General features: G+C 37.3%; 1 protein-coding gene across 3 annotated transcripts; it reads left to right on the forward strand.

Moving 5' to 3' along the window:
• The first annotated feature begins 791 nt into the window (after window positions 1–791).
• Window positions 792–26788, forward strand: qm (geranylgeranyl pyrophosphate synthase quemao). 3 transcript variants are annotated; one of them, XM_019047832.2, is made up of 7 exons: window positions 792–928; window positions 1814–1968; window positions 5194–5292; window positions 15268–15412; window positions 16584–16704; window positions 17949–18088; window positions 19116–26788. In XM_019047832.2, the coding sequence occupies exons 1-7, from the start codon at window positions 872–874 to the stop codon at window positions 19422–19424; spliced, it is 1026 nt and encodes a 341-aa protein (XP_018903377.2). In that variant the 5' UTR covers window positions 792–871; the 3' UTR covers window positions 19425–26788. The 3 variants fall into 3 exon arrangements, with proteins under 3 accessions (XP_018903377.2, XP_018903386.1, XP_072159865.1); XM_072303764.1 differs by lacking the exon at window positions 792–928 and adding an exon at window positions 1056–1378; XM_019047841.2 differs by lacking the exon at window positions 5194–5292.
• The last annotated feature ends 739 nt before the right edge of the window (window positions 26789–27527 follow it).

Consider the following 27527-nt stretch of genomic DNA (forward strand, 5'->3'; position numbering starts at 1 on the left):
CGGTCAGCAGCGATCGACGGGAAACGCATAGCGCCTACAAGACTGTATGAATACTTCACACATTGCGTCAAAAACAGTGCAGTCGGCAGTGGTCAGAGACAGCAGTGGTCGACGTGAAACGCATAGCGCCTACAAGACTGCGTGAACACTTCGCGCATTGCGTCAAACACAGTGCGTTCAGCAGCGCTCGACGTGAAAATTATTAAAATGTATTAAACCACATTTATGTTTGTTCTTTCATAATTTTTTCGTTCATTTCTTAGAAATAGAGGACATTGTCCACACGGAGATAGGTTTACGGAACTTAACTTTCGCGCAAAGTTCCGTGAAATTTTGCCGGTAGTGTTGACATAGGGCTCTCGCAAAAAATGTGCCCAACACGAATAATGCGTCTTATGCACCCCTACCCCTCCGGCACGTTCACTTGATGCTTTTTATTGATGTTTCAAAACGAATGAGAAGGGGGCGGCAAAATACAGGCGGCAAGTAGGTAAATCCGGCCCTGGCAATAGGAATAAAATTTCGTGTAATTTTTTCGTCCTTTTGCCACTTGGGTCAGGGGGGTGTTTATAAGCTGAGGAACACATTCTGCGGAGATGGAGAGAATAGATGGAGATCATACACTATTCCTTCAGCAGCGATAGCATCCGTTGGCGCTCTTCATTTAAATATTGCCTGATAAGCGGAATTTATGACCGAAAATATTGCGCATGCCGCAGCTAAAATGCCGCATTCAAGCCGCATCGTGCTGCGGGGGGTAGGAGGAGGGGGGGGGGGGGGAGTCGATTTTGCTTTGCAGAATTGCAGACCTCACGAAACGCATTCTGTGCGCGCTTTACTCCTGCAGATCTCAGACCGTCGCGGCGCAAAGATGGATGTGAACGGCTGTGTCTACAAAAGCAAAACTGGCGATAAGGATCAAGATGAAGTAAGTGACGTTTTGTGCCTTTGATAACTAGTGCATTATGCTTTTAATTACATCATTTAACTGTCAAAATCTCCATGTTACCTGATCATCAGGAGTCACAAAGACAACAACTAGTCTCTTGCTATCGAGCTAACCTCAAAACATGTTCCCTACAGCCTTATCATTTTTCTGAAAAATCGATATCACATCATTACTTCTAGGTGAAATTGCTCAGTTTCTTTTCGTGCTTGTATATATTGAGGCCTCTACTCTCTCCTTCTGCGTAAAAAATATGCATTGAATACTTTAAAATGGACTGTCAACTAGTAAATAAACAGTCTAGTCTGTACCCGGAACTGATAAACTTGCCTCTCATCTCCAGGATTTCACTTCACAGCAGCACATGAAAACCACTCGGTAAATCTAGATGCCTGAATTTATCAATACTAAATGTGCAGCTCTCTGAAAGATGTAAGTTGTTATCACCTCAGTCGCTCACTGTGAAGTGACGAATGTTGGAGTGCCTTAATTTCTCATCATTGTGATCGGACATTCTCAGCTTCAAAGTTTCTCAAATCATTTGAAGGTACGATCTCGCAAAAAGCTGAGAGCACTCGATATTCAGCATATTATTCTTGGACCACAAGGATATCAACTGACCTCTTTGGGTAATTATGGTCCACATTTATACTCCTCAGCCGGCATGTGTTCGAGTAAAGTTAGTCGTCATCTTATTACTTGGATCACCACGCCGCACGAGGTTAAGTATGGCTGTTCAGAATCCCTTTATTATGAATATAGATTTCATCCGTACACTGTGTATAGAGCTGTGATGATTAGATATGTGTCGCTGGTTATCAATTATCGTTGCAAGAGTATATATTATATTTTTGTATAATTTTTCAGATTTTACTGCAACCCTTCACGTACATCCTGCAAGTTCCAGGAAAGCAAATCAGAGGAAAATTAGCGCAGGCTTTCAATGTTTGGCTAAATATTCCAGATGAGAAGTTGGCCGTTGTTGGGGATATTGTTTTGTTGCTGCACAACTCCAGTTTGTTGTAAGTAAGAACCTTATATAAATAGTTTTTTGAGGAGTAATGCTACACCTTGATCTGACAACTGAGGTCAGTCATTCCAGTGTACAAAAATTCACTTTTCATCAAGTGGTGCGGCAGGAAAAATACTCTCACAGCTTAGAATGCTTTTCTAATGGGAGACAGACGTTTCTAAGTTTGAAAGTTAAATAATTTGAAAGTAGTACGTTGAAGGGAGTAGCATGTCCCTTAATTGGTAAATTAAAAGAGTATTTTTAGATCTGTGCTTTAACATTGGAATCCAGTTGGAATTTTTTCCTATAAATAATCAATTTTTTGCCAAAGTCAGAATTACAATCTGATGTCATACACCAAATTTTATTTAGAGGTTCGGCACTACTTTTTTGCCCGAACCTCCGAGCTGCCATTTTATTTGAGTTCAGAACTTCCGATAGCGAATCGCAACGTTGGTGCGTGATTTTGGTTACACCTCGCAAGGTGATTCTAAAAAAGATTTGACCCATCGAAAAACAACAGACCTGATCTGTCGAATCTGGTAATAACGGTGTCCACTGGTGTTGGTGATTGATGAGACAAACCGGGACAGAACTTCCCAAAGAGGTTCCGAACTTGAAATAAAATTCACTTATAGTGGATATACAATAGACATTTGTTTTTATCCCCATGAGGAAGTATTAAACTTGCATGGAATAAACTCGAACTGATCCTGTTGGAAGAGGTTCATTCTGTGTTATTAACCTGCTGGATAAAACCAGAGGGATATTCGATGGACTGAGTAAGGAGATCTGTGCAGTGACTGACTAATGTTTACATTGTGTGTATCACAAAATGAAATCGCAACCGTAAAACACTATTTCTTATAGCTCCTGGAAATGGAATATCTGTATTGTGGGCTAAAGATAAAATCCAACCACTTCACAATGTACAAAAAACGGAAGTGGGAATAAAACACCTTCAAGATCGAACACCTATTGATCACTTTTTCCCTTCAAAATGAGGAATACTCCCTCACAAAAACCAGCTCTGTTGGCTGTGATGTGTTGTGAACATTTTTCTCTCTGGGAACATCCTAAATTGTCCACACAAACCACATTTTTTTGCGGATTTTCCAATCAATTTGTCCCATTGCACGTAGTTTACAATCAAAATTTATGGACAGGGCCGGATTTAGGGGGTGGCCACATGGGCTGTGGCCCATGGCGGCAAATTTAGGGGGCGGCAAATTTTTTAATTTTTTAAATGTAGGTGAAAAGAAAAATCGGATTCAGAAAAAAAATACAAACGAGAAAAGATGACAAAATCTCTCATTTCCTGAGAGTATATATATATCTCTAATTTTGTCGTATTTCTGTGATGCAATAGACAGCACCTTTCATTAGTCAAGTTAAGACCAAGAGAGAAACCGAACACGGAATTTGGCCTGGAACGGCACGGTGCAGATACATGCCGATGATGACGAGAACTTGAGATGAAAAGGAGAAACCCATCGGCGCGGCGTTCGGCATGTAACACATATTAGCGCCTACGAGACTGCATGAATACTTCACGCATTGCGTTAAAGACAGTGCGGCCGCTGCGGTCAGCAGTCGGCGGCGAGAAACGCATAGCGCCTACAAGACTGCATGAATACTTCACGCATTGCGTCAAATACAGTGCGTGCATCAGCGGTCGGCACGAAACGCATAGCGCATACAAGACTGTAGGAATACTTCACGCGTTACGCCAAACACAATCCGGTCAGTGCGGCGCGGCGGCGGAAGTTAAAATTATTAAACCACACACATTTATGTTCGTTCTTTCATAATTTTTTCGTTCATTTCATATAAATGGAAGGCCTTGTCCACACAGAGATATGTTTACAGAACTTAACTTTCGCGCCAAGTTCCGTGAACTTTTGCTAGTAGTATTGACAGGGCTTTCGCAAAAAATGTGTCCAACACGAGTAAACGCGTCCTATGCACCCCTCCCCCTCAAGCACGTTCACTTGATGGCTTTTATTGATGTTTTAAAACGAATGAGAAGGGGGCGGCAAAATACAGGCGGCCCATGGGCGGCAAGTAAGTAAACCCGGCCCTGTTTATGGAGCATCTTTAGTCAACATTACCACACTGTAATGTGGGTGAGGCATTAAGGGGGGGTGGGTAGGGGCTGCGATGAAGAGGGATGATACCGTTTCATTCTGTTCAACAATCCAAGAATCTACAGCTTTGGGAAATTAGTGTTCATTAAAAGTTGTTTCAGAGTTGTTCTCATTTGCCGTGTTAAGTATTCATATTTTGGCTTAGACTGAATATTGGCTCACCTCGAATACAAATTTGCTTGAGATTATTATTTAATTTGTTACGAATTCAATTTTTAAGGGAGGAGTCAGCTTTATCTGTCATAATTCTGCCCGGGAGTTGACCATGTAATCACGTCTTTATCATATTCAGTTCATGGCTTTTTGCAGCAATCAATTTTGTTTTGTTTTACAATTTTTATTTTAATTAACAATTCTGTCTGCAAGTTGACTCTGATATTGATTTTTCACAAAAAAGATATGCTCGGTAGTGGTAGTCAACTTTTAATTTAAATTTCTTATTTATGCAATTTTAATTTTATTTTTTGTTTTGAATTTGTTTTCAATTGTAATTTTTGGGCTAGCTTTTTTTCATTTTCATAAGAAAAATATTTAAGAACCATGGTGCAAATGAATTCACCTTTTTAGCTTTTCAATTGGCTCTCTCAGACTTTTTGCTTCTGCATTTTCAAAATAATTTTAAGCTTTCTTTGTTTTGGATGTAGTATTTTTTCACTTAAAAGTTTTAATCATTTAAATTTTTCAAACAAAGCAAAGCACGGGGTCTAATGTAGGGAGGAAGAAGGTAATGGAGACTTACCTCAAGAATTTTTCAATTTAGTTTTTCTAAAAACGTTTATGAGCAACAAGGTAGAATAAGTGTCGCCTTATGAAATGGTGAAGTAGAAATGAAATATTTAGCAGTCAGCCGCAGAGGAATGAGATTGATAGCAATAGGAAAGGTAATTATCAAATTTAAAATCGAAGAGTCATAAAAGGTTGGACATTGATGGAAGATAGAGTCATGGGCCATCTTTAATTTTTACCACAAAATTGTGTCATGCCTCTCATCAGTTTTCATCTAAAAATGACCTATCAGTGAACTTTTTTCAGTTTTCATTAAATCAGTCTTACTCAGTACATCAAAAAATTAATCAGATAATTGTTAGTTTCAGTAGTTTGCCAAAAGATATTGAGCTTGACAGACAGAAATTGACAATTGATTCCGTTCATAAACCAAATATTCTCATCGGTGAACTAGATAGTGGGTAAGACTTAATATTTTGTACCCTATCTGTGGTTCCTGCATTGGGGAATGCAATCCGCTAATATTTCGTGTGGCATATAACATTGACCTGGAGATTTTTTTGCTGTTGTGCTGTTTTAAGCTTCTTCTTCTTTTTTTTTTTTTTTGCATATGCGTACCAATCTGAATTCTTCTCCTATTGTTGGCTTGAGATGCCATGTCTCCCTTTTTCTTTCTTGAATTATTGGTATGATGCTCACAGTCTTATGTTCAAGTCAAAATTAGGTATATATCATCGTCACTTTTTCCGATTAAAACTGGGCTGGTGTGAGAAGTGTGGCATGAAAATTTCCTTAGGGGGGACGCTGTCAGTATTAGGGATTCAGGAAATTTTCGTAGGGCACAATATCAATTTCACAAAAATAGTAAAAAAGAACCAAAATGAAAAACCCGCGAGAGACCCGATAGTCAGTCCATCATTCACCCCCTTAGTCTATAAAAACCACCCATGTCAACCAATAGGATCTCTCTTTACTCCTTATGTCTTCTTTGTCTATAGCTTTCGGTCCATCATATTACCCCTCAGTCTGTGACAACTACCCTTTCCAACAAACTGCCTCGCTCCATGTTCTCAATGTCTTTTTTGTTTATCGATTTCAATAACGAAAAAAATCGAGACATCTCGGAAGCAATTTTAAGTCGTTTTTACCGAAAAATTGATGGAATCACAATTTCGAAGCCAAAAAAAATGGCTCTTTCTTTACTCGCAAAATCCCTTTAAATTGCCCAAAGTTGTCAAGTAGATTTTCGAGAGGACCCACCCGGCCTCCCTAGTTTCGTGCATAGAATCGTCCTAATTGCTCAAGATCTTGTTTCCGAGCCTGTTTACAGGTCAAAGAATATCACATTGATCGTAGTCGTTCAAAACACAGCCTCCTACCCCTTCTCGCCCACCCCCTGGACCCCCCTCTCTGGCCGGTTTTACGAAACTTTTCGCCCGCACGCCAAAACTTGCTAGCTGACGGGTTAGAATGCATAATCCCTTCAAGTCTCGTTGAGGGTAAATCCGAGATATCTCTCTCTGGAGGGGCTCCAAAATAAGAAACCTTCAAATTGTCCCTCGGAGGGAACCAGTGGCGTGGCGGGCTTTGCGATATATCGATTGATCTGCCATTTAAACCTATGTAAAAAGATCGATAGGCAGGGTGTTCGCAACGAAGACCTTAACAATCGATTCTATAGCATAGCTATAAATGGGGAAATATCGATTATCAATCAATCACGTCTCGCCACTGGAGAGGAAGAACGCCGTATTGTCCTCCAGATGTTTCAAAATTTCTTTTGATAAAATCGACTACATTTTGCAATAAGGGACCACTATTTCTGGCCCATTTTAGAAACAACATACACGTCATCGGTTTTCCTACGCAGATTTGTGCTTTTACGTCCATCATTTTCTCCCTTAGTCTATAAGAACCACCGGCTTCAACCAATAGGATCGCTCCATACTGCCGTGCTAAGGAAGAACGCCGTATAAACATTCGAGAGTTGCCAAATTTTCCCGGATAAAACGTGTATTTTTGACGAAATTTAAGCACAGTTTTCCTTGAAATTTTCAGATATTTTAGATAAATCGTGAGCAAAATTGACTGAAAAATTTGAGGAAAAATATTCGAAATTTTTTCAGTAAATCCGGGTTTTCTTGAAGGAAATATGGCAACTTCTGATGGCTCATACGGCGTTCTTCCTTAGCACGGCAGCATATTCCGTATGTCTTTTTTGTCGAACACTTCTATGAATTTCAATAATCAGCCCGCAGAAGCGAATGAACCTTGACGAAAGGAGGCGCGGGTGAAGTAGTGATACCATTGTTTGAATTTATTTCAAAAATCACTTATCCACAGTTCCACAGACACGCGCCGGCGCCGACGTGCAAGATAATCTCGGATAGGTCGTGCTTTCGATTAAACCAATTTAACCTCTTTTATGATAACTTAATTAAAAAAAAAATCGTACCATACAGCTTGGAGGTTGCCACATAAAACATCTAACATCTACGTCGCTGTGTTCTTACTTGTGTTGAACACAGAGACGGATCCAGCAATTTGGTATCACCGGATTTCCTCCATATAAACATATCGACGGTGAAACTACCAAACCACGTATCTCGGTTTGCGACGTCGCAGACTTCCTGTCATACTTTATTTCTTAAATGAAAAACTACTTAACGTCTAGTCTTGAAAATTTCTGTGATTTTTCCTCTTCGTGCGGAGAAAATTCTGTGAAAATTTCAAGGAATGATATTGATTTGGTCTACTTCAAAAAAATAAAATGCGAGCGTAGATTTTTAAACACCGCAAACGAGATACGTGGTTTGGTAGTTTCACCGTCGATATGCTAAATAATCGATTCTTGTCAGAGCATCTGGTCCCTCCAAGAATCGATACATTTTCATATGTTTAAATAGAGAAAAGACAGTTTTGCCAATTTGCTGGATCCGCTAATGGTTGACCATGTTCATAGAGAATGAATAAAAACTCGAAAATTCTTGAGCGGTTTGTTTTTACACGCCACCGAAAAATCATCGCAGAGAAGCGAATTTTTGACGGGTAGGAAGCTGATGGAATAAGCTACAAGTTTCTAAAACTCATAATTAGATATTTTTGGTAGTTCTCTCAAAACAAGTCAACTCTCCCTTTTTTTTGTTTTTGGACAACTTTTGTAAAATGGACCACTAGACAAGGTACGAATTTTAGCATTCTAATACATGTTTCTGAACCAAAATTTCACGTAGAACACGATTCGCGCAACAAAAGTTACTGAAGCCAACACTTAGCGAAGATATTAACGTTTTTATTTCACATAAGTTACGAGGAATTTGAACTGGCCGCTCACAAGAAACTCAAAGCTCTACGTGAGTCAAATCGCGCGCACTACAATGGTTTCAGCAAGCTTCTCAATCGAGCAATGTTCATTTCCCACCATGTGTTGTTCAAACTATAAGCAATTTGCTATAGTTGAGCCAAAGCGTTAAGACTGAGGTTGCCAGATTTTTATATAGCTGAGACGTTAATGATAACGTTTAGCGCGCGATGTGAATCACGTAGAGCATTGAGTTTTCATGAGCGGGTGGTTTCAATTCACGCATCAAGAATCATTAAATATCTTCGTAAGGAGTTAATTTCTGTAATTTTCGTTGCGCGTATCGTGTTCTACGTGAAATTTCGGTTAAAAAACATGTATCAGAATGCTGAAATTCGTACCTTGTCTAGTGGTCCATTACATGAAAAACTTACTATTGGGACGACAATCGTAAAATTTCAACTTTATTGAACCTGCTTTTCTCGGTATCTCAATCGGAACAATTCAAAATAAATTTTTTTCTCCTAACTCATCGCGCAAATCGAGGTGTCAGTTTCACATCAAATAGGTACGAATTTCAGCCCCAAAAATTGTCACAGCCTCCAGCCGCGCAGTGGATCGAGTCAATCGGACAGGTCTGACATGATATATCTGACTAAAACTGCAAATTTTGATGTTTATTTCGTCACATTTTAAATTTTTAGGGGTGCTTATACAGGGTGTCTAGCATCAGGATTTTCCAGATTTGCCCGATTCCATCAGAATTTGAGGTTAATCAGGATTTAATCCCGATTTCATCAGGATTCGAGGAAAAATCGATCGTAAAATCAGGATTTGAGACAAGTCGGCTGTCCCATCGGATTTTTTTATGCTTTCGCATACGCTTATGCAGAAATTTTAATTTTTCTCCGCAAAAAATCAGGATTTGGAAAAGTTTCGAAATCAGGTTTTAGTAGTCAAAACCCAGGAAAAATCAGGATTTCCCGAAGTGGAAAAAAAAACTAGACACCCTGTACAGTCGAAAATTTCACGAGGAAACCGATGGAGGCACTTCTAGAACCTCGACGTTTTGCATAAATGGAGTTATGACCGTTCAAAGTTTCCAAATTTTGTCGACCTCCCCCATTAACTCGATCCACTGTGAGCCGTCTGAAATCGCGCCGTGTCGGAAACTTTTCTGTATCCAAAATTCACGATGAGAGCTCAAATTGGTTGATAGGTTTGGGAAATTAAAGTTATGACCGTCGTTAAAATTTTACCGTTATTAGAGTCGTTGTGAAGCTTAGCAGGCACTTCAAGCGAGGCTGAGCGAAGAGCTCGCTGTGTTATTCTGCCGTGCTAAGGAAAAACGCCGTATGAACCTTCAGGCGTTGCCAAATTTCTTTCGGTAAATCACGAATTTTCGGGAAAATTTGTAAATATTTTCCTTCCAATTTTTCAGAGAATTTAGCTCTTTTGATCTAAATAGTCTGAAATTTTCAAGGGGGAATATTCGTAACTTTCTTCAAAAATAAGCATTTTCTAAGAGAAAATTTGGCAACTCTCGAATGTTCGTACGGTGTTTTTCCTTAGCACGGCAGCATTATCGTTTTTGTGCGTTCCTGGAATGGTCGGCACAGAACACATGTCGTCACCTTCCCGGCAAAGTATCACAAGCGCCATGCGACGTTTCAAAATTTCCGCCGCCATTTTATTATTTCACAGAGAAATTTTTCAACGGAGCTGTCCGAAAATTTCACTGAATTTTATCGGTAGCCTATAGAAAATTCAGTAAAATTTTCGGACAACTTAGTTGAAAAATTCCTCTGTTAAAAAATGAAATGTCAAAAAATGAAATTTTTAAACGTCGCATGGCGCTTGTGATACTTTGCCGGGAAGGTGACGATGTAGCGAATTAATGCGGACATTTGTCGCCAATACTACACCCGCGCCCATGCACCAGTGGCGCAGCGTGCTTTGCGATGTATCGATTGATCTGCCATTGAAACCCATAGAAAAGGATCGATATACAGGGTGTTCGCAACAACACCTTAATAATCGATTCTTAACATAGCTTCAAATGGGGGAGTATCGATAATCGATTATTCACGCCTCGCCACTGCCGTGCACACTCAGAAAAAAAAACTATCAATAAGTCACGAAAATAACACTTCTTTTCTCAGGGTGTCTACAAGTGCGGAATTTCCGGAAAATCCGGAAATAGTACTGAGTTTTTAAGGGCGGTCCGGAAGCACTGAAAAAGTGCGGAAATTCCGCAAGGAGGTCCGGAATTTCGTCATTCTGGTTCCTTTTTGCAAAATGCAATCCAGTTTACTGAAGTTTCTGGCAATAAAAACTGAGCCTTGGTTTAGAAAACCAGGTTCGTATGTTCTTTGTCAGATCATACGTATTCCAGTCTATCGCTGTCAAAAATTTATCCTGTCGATTCCAAACATCGGTTTTTATGATCTACAGGGTTGCCGGCGGTCTTTGAAATCAGGGAAAGCCAGATTGTGTGTGACGACTGGGAAAATTCAGGGAATTTCTGGATACATCTAACCACCAAAACATCACTAATCCTCCAATTGTTTACCCTTCTGGTCATTTTAAGGCTTGTCATCTTTTAACCTGCTATTGAACGCCTTTATCTGTCATTTGATCTCTGAACAAGGACACTTTGTCCAAAGCTTATACATATGAAAATAGCGTACTCCAAGAGAAAAATAAGAACGTTGAAATTATGTTCGAAGGTCAGGAAAAGTCAGGGAATTGAAAAAATTCGGAGTCAGGGAAAAGCAAAAATAGTCAGGTATAAAATTCAGAGAAAGTCAGGGAAGTTGAAGATAAAAAAAATTGTGGCAACCCTGTCAGTATAGTATTGGTTTACCTGAAACGGAAAGTATGCCTTGTAAAGTCAAGAAAACGCGTGAATCCATTAAAAAAATCGTCGCTATGAGCACCGAATTTTTTTATACCTTCGTGAATATTGTCGTAACCGAGACACGTGATTTTGGAGTTTCATCATCGCAAAATGAGGAGATAGGGAAAAATATATAGCTTCTATACTCTGCCATGCTCAACAAAAACCGCCGATCTGTACATAATGTTTCCATGGGAGTTTCGCTATTTTTGCTTTGCCGGATCGTTCGGTGCATGGTATTGCACAGCTGCCTGTCCGTGGATGTTTTTTTCCCGGCGTTCTCAGTTTAAAGTTACAGTTACTTGTTTCCTCTGTTTATAGACTCGCTCTTGAATTGTTTATCTCAGATTGTTGCCCTAGGTTATTATTTTGACGATTAGCTATGTTTCTGTCTCGCGAAATCGCAATCTGTTTCCTCCATCGTTGAACGCCGTGCCGTCCGCCCCTGTCGTCTGCAATTCAAAAATTAATGTGCAAAGTAATCATAATTGCTTTTCCGAGACAGGACTGACATCATTTCGATGAGGTAATTTCGGGGAGCCATTAGGAGTTCAATGCTCGATAAACACGTGACGAGATTTTTTTTTTCTTTTTTTTCTTCCAGTGATTTTCTGTTTCCTCGAGCAGTGCCCAAAAATCAAAGTTATTAGAAATACAACCACAGGGAAAAAATAAGATAATGCTCGCATCAAAAACTAAGTTTATGATACTATATAACCGGTCTAGTGAAATAAGTCTAATAAGGGTCGTCCATGAATGGATCGCATGTAGCAAAAAGGAACCAGGATTACGGTGTTTTCAAAATCGTGCGACTCCTTTTTTCCTTTTAAAAGTACTTATTACAGAATTAGAATTTTCCTTAAAAATCAACCATTTTTATGGTCCGTGATTTTTGATTATCCGCGATTTTCTATCATCCGCGATTTTCTGTTATCCGCGATTTTCTCGGTCTCAATCACCGGGATAACCGAAGCTTTACTGTATAGCAAAAGTCAGCGCACTTTCGACAAGAAAACTTCTTCAGAGGTCGGGGAAATTGGTTGAGGAGTTAGAAAATTTTGGAATCGGTCAAAAGCAGATGAAGTGAAGGGAAAGTCCAGGGTGTCTACAAGTCCGGAAATAGTACTGATTTTTCAAGGGCGGTCCGGAAGCACTGGAAAAGTGCAGAAATCCCGCAAGAAGATCCGGGATTTTTTTTCTCATACTGCCGTGATACCGAAGAAAGCAGAAAGCGCAAAAATGAAGTTTTGAGAAAACGGGCTCAGAAGCATCTGATTTTATTGAAGGAATCCTCGGTTCTTTCTCAAATTATCACTAATCGTCCGAAAGACTCCTCCTAGAAATCGTTTGAATGATTAATTACATAGAAAGGGTATTTTCCCTTTTCATGCTAGGCTAAATTGTTAGGCAAGATAGCCGTAAGTGTTATCCACTGCATGCTTTCGTGGTTGCGTTTTGGACACAACAATCACATTTTCTTGTTAGAAATTGGCAGAAGATGGTGGCACTTTACTTGAAAGCACTTTTTTCATTGGCTATCTAGAGGAATATTGTCATCCCTGGTAAAAATTGGCGATAAGAGCTGCGTTTCAAAATACCATAGGAATTCTTATAGCCGGCTAAAGAAGGCTACAGAAAATCATATAGCTGGCTGTAGAATGCGGAGAAAATCATGCGGCCGGGCTCTACAAAGCGATAAAAAATTATGCAGCCGGGCTATAGTTCCTGTCGCCGGGCTTTACACTTTATCGCCTGACTGTTGCTTTTTCGCCATCGACTATAAAAGGCTATAAGAAATTGTGTGGAAATTCGTGTGCTTTGGAAATCATTAAGTTTGATACGGAACCACCTTAATATTTACAAAACACACATTATATTTTCCTTTAATACATATTTTTTTTTTTTTTTTCATCAATTAAAATGAGAATAATCCATGCAGGATGTGCAAACATTTCAAAATCATGAGTTGAATAACGCTGACTCCGCCAGATTAAATATTAGAGCCTAACACAAAGTGAAGCGGCGACGCACTGGCGCCTACAAACCTAACAGGGATACTCCACGCATTGCGCAACGCGTGAAGTATCCCTGTTAGGTTTGTAGGCGCCAATGCGCGTTTCGCGTTGGCTGCCCGCCTGCCGCGCCGCAGCGTGCCACGGCGCTTGAAGCAACTATTTCATATCAGAGGTATTGTACAGCATCATACGAAACTGAAGGCACTCTAATATATTAGTAATGACAGGCATCCATCAAAAGTACGGAGCTTCCCTCGCAAAATAAATCAAGATACTACGGCCCAAAAAGAGAGTAGTGGTCCAAAAACTCACTAAGTCCTCGCATCCGTAATTAGTGACGTTTAGCATACACTTTATCGCCTGGCTGTGAGTTGCTTAGTCGCCATCGGCTACAAAAGGCTATAAGAAATTGTGTAGCCGGCTATAGAAGCTATTGGAAATCTTACAGCCGGCTGTAGGTCTATGGTATTTTGGGATTCTACTGCCAATTTTTACCAGGGATATGCTGCATGTCACTGCTGTCTTGCCTTAAACTACGTCATTTTTGCGCACTTACGGCTTTTTCATGTTTCGTTTTCATGAAAGTAAGATGAATTTTGCTGTTTTAGCTATTTCAGTGATTTCATCTGAAAGAGATCAGACGAATTTTGAAGGAAACTCGTTTTCGAAAATTTGACCCTTACGGCTCTTTTCGCTATCACGACAGCATACCACGCGTGTTTTTAGTAAAGCCTGGAAAATATGAAATCCCCTGCGCGTTAATTCTTAGAGTAATATATGCCTGCAAGATCACGATCGTGCAGTCAGTTAATCTTCAAGCCACCCATAAAATTGTGTGTCTACGTCATTTTTGTCGCAATTTGAGCGAGAATTTCAAATTTTCGAAATTTTTCGAATTTCGTCAATTGGAGGTGTGTACTTAATGAGAACTGAATTTTTAGGTTGAGGAGGTCCTGAATTTCTTGGGAATTGTGTATGTACTGAAAAATCACTGTAAAAGCACTGATTTTGAGTCAGCCTGTTTTAGCGGACACCCTGAATTCGGGGAATTCTAAAATGGAATACTTATGGAAATCATGCACCGTGAGTCGCGTTTCGACTTTCGAGTCCCGCTACGGCCCTGTAAAGGAAAAACGCCGTATGAACCTTCAGGCGTTGTCAAATTTTCTTGGATAAAACACGAATTTCCTGGTAAACTTACGAATATTTTTCTTTCAATTTTTCAGATAAATTTTTTTCGCAATTTAATTTACATTATCTGAAAATTTCATGGAAAAATATTCAAAACTTTTCTCAAAAATAAACATTTTATTGGGAGCAGGATGTCTATATGCCCGGAATTTCCGGAAAGTCCGGAAATAGTACTGATTTTTTAAGAGCGGACCGGAGGTACTGAAAAAGTGCGGAAATTCTGCAAATCGGTCCGGAATTTTTTTCATTTTTCGTCATATTTGTCGCAATCAGCGGGAAATTCAAATTTTTCAAATTTCGTCACTTGGAGGTACTGAGAAGGTACTGAATTTCTTGGGAATGTACTGAAAAGGTACTGTAACAGTACTGATTTTTGGCCAGCCTCTTTTAGTAGACACCCTGGGGAGAAATTTGGCAACTCTTGAATGTTCATACGGCGTTTACCCTTAAGACGGCAGTGTAGTTGGCTTGACTGCTTTGGTTCCGGAAATCTTGGTACATACATGTTCACTCACACTCTTATCACGCTTCGATTATGTCATGCTGTCATGGTCACGCGTCTGGACGCCTAGTCGCCCACCCACGCGATGCCAGACGCCACCATCGACGATTCTCGCTAATCGCTAATATTGCATTTTGCTCGTGTGGATGGATGTTAAACAATCGTGGACAGAACAAGGGGGCGGGAGCCTGCCCCCTAGAGTCTTACTTGGCCCCCTTTAGGAAGTTTGAAAATGCGAAAGTATAATCAGGGTGTCTACAAGTCCGGAAATTCCGAAAAGTCCGATAATAGTACTGATATTTCAAGGGCGGTCTGGAAGTACTGAAAAAGTGCGGAAATTTTGCAAGACAGTCCGGAATTTTTTTCATTTTCGTCGCAATGTGAGCGGGAATTTGAAATTTTTCGAATTTCGTCAGTTGCAGTGGAAAAAAAACACATTGTGTGTTGGCAAAATGCCTCTAGACGCGAACAGCAAAATTCTGATGATGATAATTATCTTATTTTCTCTACTTTAATGTTTTTTTGCAGAATTGATGACATTCAAGATAACTCAATTTTAAGGAGAGGCATCCCTGTTGCTCATTCTATCTACGGAGTGGCCAGCACCATCAATGCTGCTAATTATGTTCTTTTTATAGCCCTTGAAAGGGTGCTCAGCCTTGGTCATCCAGAGGTAAGCATTTTGCCTCTTAATTGCATATTTGAACCACGCTAAGCAGGAAGGAACCAAGCCATATAAGCTATTGCCTTTAATCGGGCAATTTAATGTTTTACCTGAAAACGGTTTTGCGGATTTTCGTGCAAATTTCAGCGAATTGTCTGCGCAGTACAAAGCAAGTTCCTAGAAATTTTCCAAAAAAATATCCGCACAAACATTCTCTTGTAAAAAATTAAATTGCTCGGTTAAAGTTGGCAAAAGCTGATGTGGCTTGATTCATTTCCGCTGAATGTAATCTATTTATATCTCATCTCTTAGTTTCATACTTCATTCAATACGTGAATTCAGGTCCTGTGTCATATAATGTTACCACTGTGCATTTGTAAACACTTTTCTTGTATTAAAGAGAGAAAAAGAAATAACATGAATAGAGAAATGCGACCGCAACGCTTATCAGCGTGTAATTTGATGAAAACACTCTGGAAAACTAAATTTGACAGTGACGCCTCTTATTTGAAATCTTAATTCAATAATTTGTAACGTAGTGGTAGTAGCCCGCAATTAACTTGAAAGGTGGGTATGGAGCCAAAAGACTAAAGAATGTGGAAGAAATAACTTACTTAAAAACTGTTTTATTTAATGCTTCGACCAAAAATTATAATCAAATAAAACAGTTTTTATGTAAGTTAATTCTTGCAAATTTTTTAGCACTTTGGTTACATACCCACCTATCAAGAACTCTAAATTGGTCGCTTTTGAAGGACGTTGATTCCTTAATATTAATACTGTTACTGGTGCAGCATTGAGGCTTGTCAGAAAGGTCCGTGTAATAGCATTTCTAAGAATATCACATTATCCCTTCTATAGGATTACATTGCTACAAAGCTCCTCTTGAACTTGGATTGTGAACTGTATGTGTCCAGTTGAGCTTGACGCAAGATTTTACTAGTCTTTTTACATCGGCATCCAATCTGGAATATGCACGGATTTTTATACAACTCTGTTTTAATCTTTTGCCGTCTTTTCCTTCTTAAACTAGCAAGTCTCAATATTCAACATGTAAAGTCGAAAAACTTGCAAGTTGCATTTCTTACCCACTTATCTTCAATGTTTTTCCACAGCCTCTCAGATAATATCGTCTCAGTGCTTTGACTTTGACTATTCAACTATTCCTGCTCTTTTTCAGGCAACATCTGTGTATACAGAACAGCTCTTGAAGTTGCACCGAGGACAGGGCATGGAAATTTATTGGCGAGACAATTATCTATGTCCTTCCGAAGAAGAATACCGAACTATGACTATGTGTAGTAAGTTTTTTCTTTTAAATCATGAGTAAATAAATTAGAGCTGCTTTGCTTTGAGCACAAGAATTTTATGCAAAATTTTAAGCACAAAATGATGCACGTAACTATTGCAGGCGCTAGCGGATAACCTGCACCCTGATCGTTTGAAATTCGGAAATTTTTAGTGTCCTATACTTTCTGAAAAATGTTCCCGTACCATGATTTTTGGCTGGTGAAAATAGGTGTATAGTTGCAGGTTATCTGCGGGTGCCTGCAGTAAGTTGAAGCATCACCTCTTAATCTACTCAGTACTAATGAATGACAGTAACTAAAAGTCATGTAATGATAGCCAAAAAATGTGCGAGTGTCATTTGTTTTTCTTGATCATGTGTTGCATTTAATGTATGTTTCATTCAATTGTCATTATCAGGCTTACAATAATTAGTGGTTGAATTATAAAGTTTTTACTGTGTGGTTTTTAGCGCACCAGAAAATTAATTTATTTATTTATTTATTACATTTTGATACACGGGAGCCGTGAGGCTATAGTATAGGTCAATTCAGGTACAATAAAGTTTTTTTTAATCAACTAAAAAGTATTAAATTTCTAAGATAACAATCCGAAAGCACAGAATATTGTTTACAAATTTCGAGAGAGGGCTAGAATTACCTCAGTAGTACCAAGAGAAGCAGAGTCAGCTATTCAACCAGGAGGGTGGTCTGGGTTATACCATTCAGCAATTCATCGATACTGTAGAAAGCATTTTTTAGGAGATGTTCCAAGAGCTTACTTAGAAAATATTGAACACGGCCTTCACGAAAAAGAGATTTTAGTTCCCAAGGCAAGGCATTAAATAATTGGATAGAAGAATACTTTACGCTTCGCATTGTTGAAGTTAGCCTGATCTTTGAATTTTTTATGCTTTTAAATCTGCTATTATAAGAGTGGGAAGGACAGAGATCTACAGGAGTAATTAAAGTGATAAAATGACAAAAATGACATAACACAACAAATGACACACAATAAAAATGACAGCCAGGCCTGACAAGAAAATACTTTTCGTGAATACCTCCCAGAAAACTATTCTTTAACATCTTTCTGCATTCAACTTTAGTGTATCCTCCTAAAGTTTTATCATTTCGAGATACATGATACAGAATTAGTCAAAATAAAGCTGTGGTTCTAGATGGCCACCACCTAATCAATGTATTGAAGTTCATTTCCCAAGCCACTGCAATTGTATTGACCCTCATTATTTATTTTGCAGAAACTGGTGGATTATTCATGCTTGCTATCAGGTTGATGCAGCTCTTTAGTGACAATAAGTCTGATTTTACGAAACTCACAGGCATACTTGGACTCTACTTTCAAATCCGTGATGATTATTGTAATCTTAGTCTGAAGGAGGTAAGTTTCAAGCAATTTACTCAGTTTTGTCTAGAAAACATGGGTAGCATCAGCTTACTGTCGATACACCATTTTTACTAAGTTCTCGATATCCTGAGCTGTTAGGAGCACCAGAAGCAATGACTTATCTCCTTCGAAAGAAATCTGAATTAATAAATTTTTACAAAAGTAAATTTCAATGCCGTTTAAAGTGTAGCTTTCCCGGGAGGCACAATTAAGGAAATTGATCTTCGCATAGCACCTTCGAACAAAAAAGCTCCAGAATTACTTTGATGGGTATGGTCATCTTTTCTTTTTGTAATGAACAACAGTGCAATGAACTAATTCCATGGTTCTTTGATTTTAAAAAAACTGAGTCTAGTTATGAAAGAAAGAAAAAGAAGATAAAAATGAAAGAGAGAGAGATAGGGTTTTTGGATCAGTGGAAAAATTAGGTGCTGTTCAACTTAACTCAAAATTTAGAAAATACTCGAAAAAAGAGAAAAATCACACAAGCCCATTTTTCTTTTTACTGTCAAGCAGAGAAAGGAAAAAGGCATGGGTGCTTTTTTTTTTTCATGCAATATTTTGTTGGGCAATGGTAACCAAACTATTCTCCTTCTACTCGTCAGTACATGGATTGATTTTCCATTATTTCAAGGGATTAAGATATAATCTTCAAAAATTGTAATATCTATTGAACATAATGGTGCATAAGCTGTGCCTGCACTCAATCATTATTTTGCATGTTTCCGAAAATATCTTCGGCATGCTTCAGTAACTTTTTTAATGTACAGTAAACCTCAGAATACCCGAATTCAGATTATCTGAACTTTCTGAACCAGCCGACCGCCACATTAGTTCAGATAATCAGAGGTTAACTGTAATGTTATTGAAGAAGACACAGAAAATGCTTCATGTAGAAAAAGCTTTTTCTTGGAATGCTACCGATTTATTTTAAGATGAATGAATTTAAAATGGAAGTGTCATTTTGTCTAATTTTCCACTAATGTTGACTAATTTAGTTTTTTTGTTGTTGTGTCGGTAGTATTGTGAAAATAAGAGCTATTGTGAAGATCTCACGGAAGGCAAATTCAGCTTCCCCATAATTCATGCCATCAAGAGTCGACCAGAAGATCGACAAGTCCTAAACATCTTGCGGCAGCGAACGCAGGATGTCGAAGTTAAACGCTACTGCGTCAAGCTCTTGGAAAAATTTGGTTCTTTCCAGTACACGCACGATGTACTAGTGGAATTGGACAGACAAGCACGAGAGGAGATTGAGAAACTGGGTGGGAATCCAAAAATGATGATGATTTTAGATGAACTATATAACTGGAACCAAGAGACTGAGTAAGGTTGACAGCAGAAGCCTTTTTAAATGCTGGAAATTAAAATTTTGAACTTGGTTTTGGAAGCTTAAAAGCCGAGAATACTTGAGTTGCTCACAGAAATTAGAGAAGTCGCATATAATAGGTCAATTATAGTGGATTTAGATCAAAATTTCAGTCCTCCTAAGTGGTAGTAAAAATTTTAATTTTGATCATTTAATTGGCTTTAAAGACCTAACTTTTATGTTCGTTCTCTAACAATGAGGTAAAGTGTAATATTGTTTTAACAGTGCGTTAATAAAGGAGAGGTATCTATAAGGGTCGTTTTGGGCCCACCCTGAATTTTCTCAACTGCACGATTTTTTGCACATTGAGGATTTATATTTTACAGAATGCCTCATGATTTGGCCATTTCTGGTCTCTTTTCCGGTGTGATACTGGTCTAAACATAGGTCTGATAGCCGATATTGCCACACTAAAAAATGCGAATTTTGTAGGTCTGCGGTTAAATGCTGAACAATCTACATTTTGCGTCAAAATCGGCTAGTGTTAACCCTGAAAATGACCAAATCACAGTGTATTCCGTAAAATATTGACCTTTAACGAGCAAAAAATTGTTGAGAGAGGAAATTCAGGGTGGTAATGAACCCAAAATGGCCCTTATTGATAACATTAATTTTTGGTTTCTTTAATCTTCAGGAGTTACCTGATCTTTTTTTTTTATGGATCTTTGTACGATCAAATTGAAAGATTTGCTCAAAGGCCTAATATTTATTCGCCTCTACAGTTTGTTATGAAACTGTTTTGTACCGTTTTTTCTCATATAATTTTCCGATGCGGAAAACTACAATGAGAAGTGCAAAAACTAAGGAACATAAAAACTAAGGCGGGACAAATTTTAAAAATTTTGAAGCAAAGGTGTGAGTGTCTGTATTTTTTTTTTTTTTTTCAATAATTCAAAAAAAAATAAACACTTTAATCAAATTTCGTTAGAAAATGTCTGTTCTATTTTTGTCGAGCAACAAAAAAACAAGGTATAAGGATTTTCAGTAGGTCTCAGAAATTTTCCAGCAACTTGCTTTGTGATGTTTCCCATTGCTTATTATGTATTTTAGGCATACGTAATGTTTATTAATTTTATTTCACCCCTCTTTTCGTAGAAGGGAAGTATTTTTGCGTTTTTCGCCCTTCATGATTCGTGTTTTTAAACTTCAAAAGTAAACAAAAAATCAATGGTCCATATCCTGTGTCCTGCAGAGTGATGAAATAAAGTCAACCACTGCCGTCCTTCACAAGCGAGATACCTATGAGTCACTTGTAAGTTTCAGTTTTTCCCCTTGCTCATATTTCTCGGCAAGGGAATGGACAAATCCTCTCACAATTTTTATCAGTTAATTATTGATTCATATATTTTAGAGCTTATCCTGTAATCGTAACTGAATACGTCCTCTAAATATCCCTTTTGTTAACACATTGCATGTGGGGAAACTAAAATGAAATCCAGTCGAATTTGCCCCTGGAGGTCAAATGAAAGGGCCTTCCCTTCAAAAGAAATGTATTTAGCGCCTGGAAAGATGCGCATGTAAAGCTCATTTGTTGAAATTATAAATATGTAATGTTTTTTAATTGGAACATCTGTATTTTGCACTCACAGGGATTTATTTACTGCCCTCTACAAATTTTATGCAATGCGCTGGTGCCTATGCAGTCCGCCCTTATTCCTTAAGTAGCACAGATTGCGATAAGTAGCAATTACGAAGTCAAAATATTGCAATTCCACTGAGTGTTGTGTATGTTGCCTAGCTCTTATTTGAAGGGGCCCCATTTATTGAAACTTTATTGCAATAAAATTGAAATAAGTTGCAATTTTTCATTGCATTGCATATTGCCTATCTTTCTGACACATTGAGCATGGGGCTCATTTTGCCGATTGTTTAAAATCGGCATAAATTAACTAAATGATGTAAAAATATTGCAATTCAATGGTAAAAAAAATACAATTTCATCAAAATCAAATTGCAATTAAATTCCAACATTTTTGTTGCACTGTGCTACTTGGGCACTCCTGACAATGTCAACATTTGATTTACTCAAAATAAAACAAATGTATCCTCGCCTAATCATGCCATTTAGGCAAATTTAGGTCATTTTTTAAACGCAACTCTAACAGTGAAATCATTGAAATAAACAGAACTCGCAAACGAATCGTCATCTTCTGCACAAAGAAACGTATCTCGATTGCGCTGTTTCAATAAGTCTCACGTTTTATTTGTTTACCGAAGAACTGGCTCATGAATTTTCCTGATAATTCAAGCAATTTGTCTTTATCCTTGTGAAGAAAAGATTCTGAAATTTTCAAACTAACCTGTGCGACGGTTCTTCCACGAAAAATTGAAATATTTGCAGAAATTTTGAAAACAGCGCAAGAGAGATATGTTCATTCGTGTGGGAGATAACAAAGAAACTAATATAGTGATTCTCACACCCAACAACTCATCAAAATATATTAATCTTATTCCCTAATATAATTTTTGTTTATAAGTTGAGCACATTGGCCCGAAATTAGCTGGCAGGAAGGCCGCAAGGCATAGTAGCCCCCTCTTGAGGCCTTTATTACGTATGTCAAGTAAGAAGAAGCTATACGTGTGGAAATTTTGGGAGGGAAATGCGCCCTATGAAGTTTATTCGGCTCCAAAATCTGAGTTTTTAAGGGAGCTATTACTCTAGTTTCTCACTTACATTTTTTTTTAAAATTGGTTACTTGTTACAGTACTACTGTGTTATTGTGGATCTATTTACAGATTGCTTACTTGTCAGCCTATTTTCACTCATACTTAAACTAAACTTGCTTCAAACATTTCAATTTTTATTCTGACAATTGTTTTTTTAAGACTAGTTGTAATCGTTTAACTTTATTTGATTTTATTTCAAAGAAGTTTAGTTAGGAAAAGATATGGACGTAAAAAAAACCAACAGTTAGTAATCTGTTGTGGGCTAATTTATTGTATCTCTGTGTTTTGTATGTAATTTTACCAGAATCTTTGTAAATAAGTTGTGTCCCAACCCTTGTGCATTAGATCAATCCTCCAAGGATGGTGTTTTTGTTTCTTAAATTTTTGAGCTTGATAAGCGTTTCATTTGTAATGATTCTTGGAAATCATTTTTGTTCCTGACAGAAGCTAATTTTGTGAAAGGCAACTAAATCCATGAATTCGAGTTATATTCAGAGATTTTTTTTTGTGAAGTTAGTGGGTGAATCGTCTGTATTAATGCAATGGAAGTTGAATTTTTTTTGTAGATTAATTACTTTTGAAAAATATTCCCTGCACTGAGATGTACCCAAATGAAATTTCAGTCATTTTCGGTGTTGGGGGAGAAGTAGAATTCAGCCTGGAAGTGCCAAATTTTTGCCACTTGTGAGGAATACTCCATCCAACCCATAAGTGAAAGCAAGGAAATAACTTGTTGATAGCATTTTAGTTTAACAAATGAGATGGAAACCGGGGAAAAATAACAAGAGTTTTTAAGAAACGATTTTGACTAGCTCTTCCTTTATAAAATAAAGTTTGTCAAGAAATTTCCAACATAAGAACCAGGAGCTCGTGTTTTAAGGGTGTAACTGTTGATTTGTCATTTACATTAAAAGAAGTCTCTTAAATTAGTGTGTATTTTAAAAAAGTTTAACTTTATCTTACAGTTTAATTTTTGCAAGCTTCTTACAATTACTTATCCTCAGAAATATTAAACGCAATCATCAAGTCGTCGTCCTCCTGACATAAGTGCGCAACTATAGTCTGGAATGAACCCTGTCAACCTGTCGCTCATACAAATTAATGATTTTCTTAATGTGTACTTACGCACTTTTGTCAGCTGAGCGACAAAGTATAAATACGTTTTTCTGGAGTTTAACATTTTCTCACCACATTCACATCGTGTCTTATTGAGCTATGCCATCTAGTAGATATTACAGAGGATGGCTTGTCAATTTTTTTTTTATGTTAGACTCGTATTTTACTTTCAATTTGAATCTTAAAAACCAGAGTTCAGTCTTATTTGAGTCTGGCTGACATGGTGAAATAATCATCGAAAGAATAATTGGCAGACAATTTAAAAATTAATTTGAAATTATTGTTTTTCAAAATTTGTTTCCCCCTAAAAGTCTCAAATATTGTATTTAGGACTTAAAACTAGGAGACATATGTATGTAATTGTCTAAAATTTCACCTCTTGTTTCATTTCAAAGAGGAACAAAATTAAATAATGCCTCTGTCAAAATTTATTAAGTAAAAGTCTCCAGAATATGAAGAGGAAACACATACTTCGGGAGTTTCACCTTCAATATGCTGTTTGATATATCCTCTGAATTTAACTATTACTATGCTGAGCTTATGTGAAAGCTTTTTTTGAACTGTAAGTTTCCTTTTATTATCTTTCTGCTGCGGACAAAAACCCTTCATTCAGTCTATCGATCATTTACTCCCTTAGTAATGACTCTGGAACGTGAGGAGATCAGGATTAACCTATGAATGTAAATTTTCGTCTTATCAGTTGGCCTAAAATTTTGCTCATCCCGAAATGTTTTTGCAGCAACGTTTGCTTGTTCTGTATCAAATCATGTCAAAATTTAAGCTGCCGATTTTCGTTAAAGGATCTCATTGTTTTAGTTAAACTATCTAATCTTTCTTTTTTTTTGTAATTTCATGTGAGAAAATGAAGTCTCAATGAAAATTTTATCGAAAAACACTACACGTAAGAAAGGTATCTGTCTTTCAAACAATCTGACCAACACATCACATGTGTTCCAATTCGTAAGGCTGTCTCTAGTGTTTCACGTCTCACGCCTCGTGCAGATCCAATACAGATTACAGTTGAATTCCAACTATAGTGTTTAGAAGGAACCAGACCTTGTCCAGTCACTCTGTTATTCTGCTTATCATTTTTCCGCAAGATGAATCTATGCTTAAGCAACCTAACCACCATCAACTCCATTTTTAAATTATCTGGGTCTATGTCTGATAGATTAGATCATGTAAAAAACGGCAATTTTTTTGAAAGTTTTTACTTCAGTGTTATGCCAGCAAGTTGTTGTTCATTGTTAGATCTAGTCTCCTCTAGTCACTTTTGATCGATGATTTCTGAATCTTGTCTGCATAATATTTACAAAAATTACACACATCGATTTGTTCAATTATCTTAAGGAAGTTGAACTTTGAAAAATGTTTTATCCCTCTGTTATTCAAGGAGCATCTGTCAATCGAGTAATGCAGTTTTTCTGTTGGCACATTTTTTAGTGTGTGGAAAAAAAGCCTTTATTCTGCATCTTTGGGCTGAGAATAAATTCATTCAGCGTTGCCAGTGAAAGGACTGGATTTTGGAATTTTATCTGGTATCCTTTGTTTCTAAATGAAGTAATTATGTACTATAGATCAGTCTCTCAAAAATCGTTGCTCTCTTGGTGTAAGATCGTATGTTAATTTTCATGTGAGACCTTGTATCCACGTAACTTCTTTCTGGTGCTCACGTGGAAATGGAGGTGCGCCTTCACGTCAGAAGAGCGACGAAATGAGTAAACTGTCACTCCTTACTGATTGTACTTATTAGAAAGTAATTTGAAAAGTTCTTGAAGAACCATGTTCCTTCATTGTTAAATGTAACTAGATAACTAATTAAGCGACTTTTACTTTAGTGAGGTAATGGGATTGCAAAAGCTCAGAATTTATGGGTGTTATTTTATGTTTTATCAATTTTTTTTAATATTCATAAAACGGTTTTCTCTACTAATTGGCCAGTAACTAAAAACACTGTTTAACAGTTTGAAGTTTGTGTGCTTTCAAGGGAAAATATTTCTAACATTTTGATTTTTAATCGATTTCCTTGATTTATAAGTCGAACTTTCCTTTGTTTCCAACAAATGTGAGTCATTTATTCTCTCAGAAATCTGAGTGCCAGTCAATTTCTGTAGCACTTCCATTAAAAAAATAAGTATTGTAATGAAATATTAAAGTCCATAAGTCTCAGAAAACCCTCCCTTCTCTTAATGTAATTACAAGTTGTTATTCTATGAAGCTCTACGGTTCTCCTTTATTTGCTTTGAAATCGAGGTTTTGCTCTTGAAAGAAGTTCCCGTAGAAGTTTCATCGAGAATAACTGGTTTAAGAGGCCATTCGTCTTTTTAGAGCATTTATATTATTGAACTAATTTTAAGTTAGGTGCTTTATGTTAGTTTCTAAAGTGCAACCTTCAGTCATTATATCTTAGGATTTTCAAGATAATTTCCCCTCCGAGTAGATTCTTTTTTAATACCAATTAAATGCATTTTGTTTATTTAGAAAATTTTAAGCCTTAATGTTTTAATTTTTCTCTCAAATGTGGACATTCCTATATCTTGATTCATCTTTCTTAGGTTTTGAAATGAAATCGGATGACTTCTCTTTATCCTTCATACATAATCAACTCGGTAAATACTTGTGTCAGTAAGAATACATTTTGAACATTCAGTGCTTCTTATGTATTTTTCAGTCGGCACCAAGTGGGAACAGATTAATTGAAGCGTGGGTGCAGAAAGGGTATTCCTTTGTTGCAGTGTCTCAAAATCTGCACCGCTAATTCATATTTTAGGGAGAAAACTATCCAGTGAATTTTCTGAAATTTTTCGTTTTCAGCATTGTAAAATCATGAAGAAAATCCATTTGAAGTTTCAACGAATTCCATACAATTTGCTGTAATTATAATTGATGAAATGTTAACAAAAGCTCTGAGGCATCGCAACCAAGAAATGCCTTTTCCGCACCCAGCACCTCAATCGCCTTGATTCAAAAGCACTGAAAACTTTAAATTGACATTTGAAATGATTTCCAAGATATTAAGTAATTAAAAAAGTATCAGATGATAAAAATTGAAAGTAACCTCTTTTCAGAGTCATGTGTGGTTTTGTTTTGCTTTTTTGAGTATTCAATTTTTATTTTATTTTTTCATTTTTTTAAGGAGATACCTACTCCTCAGTAAAATTTTATGCTGGAATTCTGAATGGAGTGTCCAAAAAAAGAGAAAAGAATTGATTTTGAGAGGATATTGTAACAATTTTCCACGGATCATTAAGATTGAGGAAAAATCCTTGGAATTTTTTTTTTTATTTTTCTCCACATTCTTCTTTATCGTAGACCTGTAAAACACGAAAGGACAATAGAATACTAGACTCAATACCTGTAATCTCCTACCTCCTATTTCATCCGAATACTTAACCTTTTACACCTGTTTATAGAGTTATCTTGTGATAAAACATGTCTTCCTATCATTGATTTGTATGAAACATTTTTTCCCCTTTTCATAATCGTCCTGTAGAAATCAGGCTTGTAAGTAGATGTTAAAAAATAAATTTTTTAGCCGTTCAGCTGCTAATTGTAATTTAATCAATCCTTTACCTGTACTGAACTTTTTGGGGTGCCCAGATCCTGGAAAAATTAATCATTAAAATGGTAAAATGAACTGCATTTATCCAGGAAAAAACGAATTGTATAAGTACATAATTTAAAACATTTATGTAGATGGGAGAATTAAAAGCAATTCCTCATTAATTAAAGGAGCCCTGAATAATCGCTTCCTTTTTGATAATCGTTATCCAGGTACGACTCGCCCAATTTTTGGCGTCCTCAGATTACCTATCTTTAAATACTTTTTTGTAACTTTCCAGGATGAAGGTGAAAGACAATAAATCATTGACAAAAAATAATCCACTACCCCCACTCCCCTCCGTATCCCCTTTTTTCTGGACTGCAAAGCAAATAGAAAAATCATTTTCCAATATTCAAATTTGGAAGAAGAAAGTTTTTACGAACAAAATGATTAAGTTTACATTTCTTTTTGACAAGATTGTTCTATTTCCAAAGGGTGCCCTAAACTTAGAAATTACGCTTTGGAGCATAAAAATTCTTGCAGCAGTTATTTCTGTTGGAACCTTGCACCTTGGAGAGATGCCAGCTGCCGGAGGATCTCTACCATGACAGATTCTTGTGGCGGGTAGGCGTCGCAGAGCGCCCTAGCGCGCCGTAAAAGCGACTTAAACACGCACCTTGCACCTTGCAGAATGTCTCGTTTCTTTAAAAAAAAAAAAAAAAATCTATATTGTCCTT

The sequence above is a fragment of the Bemisia tabaci genome, chromosome 8 (assembly GCF_918797505.1).
Source record: "Bemisia tabaci chromosome 8, PGI_BMITA_v3".
NCBI classification, from domain to species: domain Eukaryota; kingdom Metazoa; phylum Arthropoda; class Insecta; order Hemiptera; family Aleyrodidae; genus Bemisia; species Bemisia tabaci.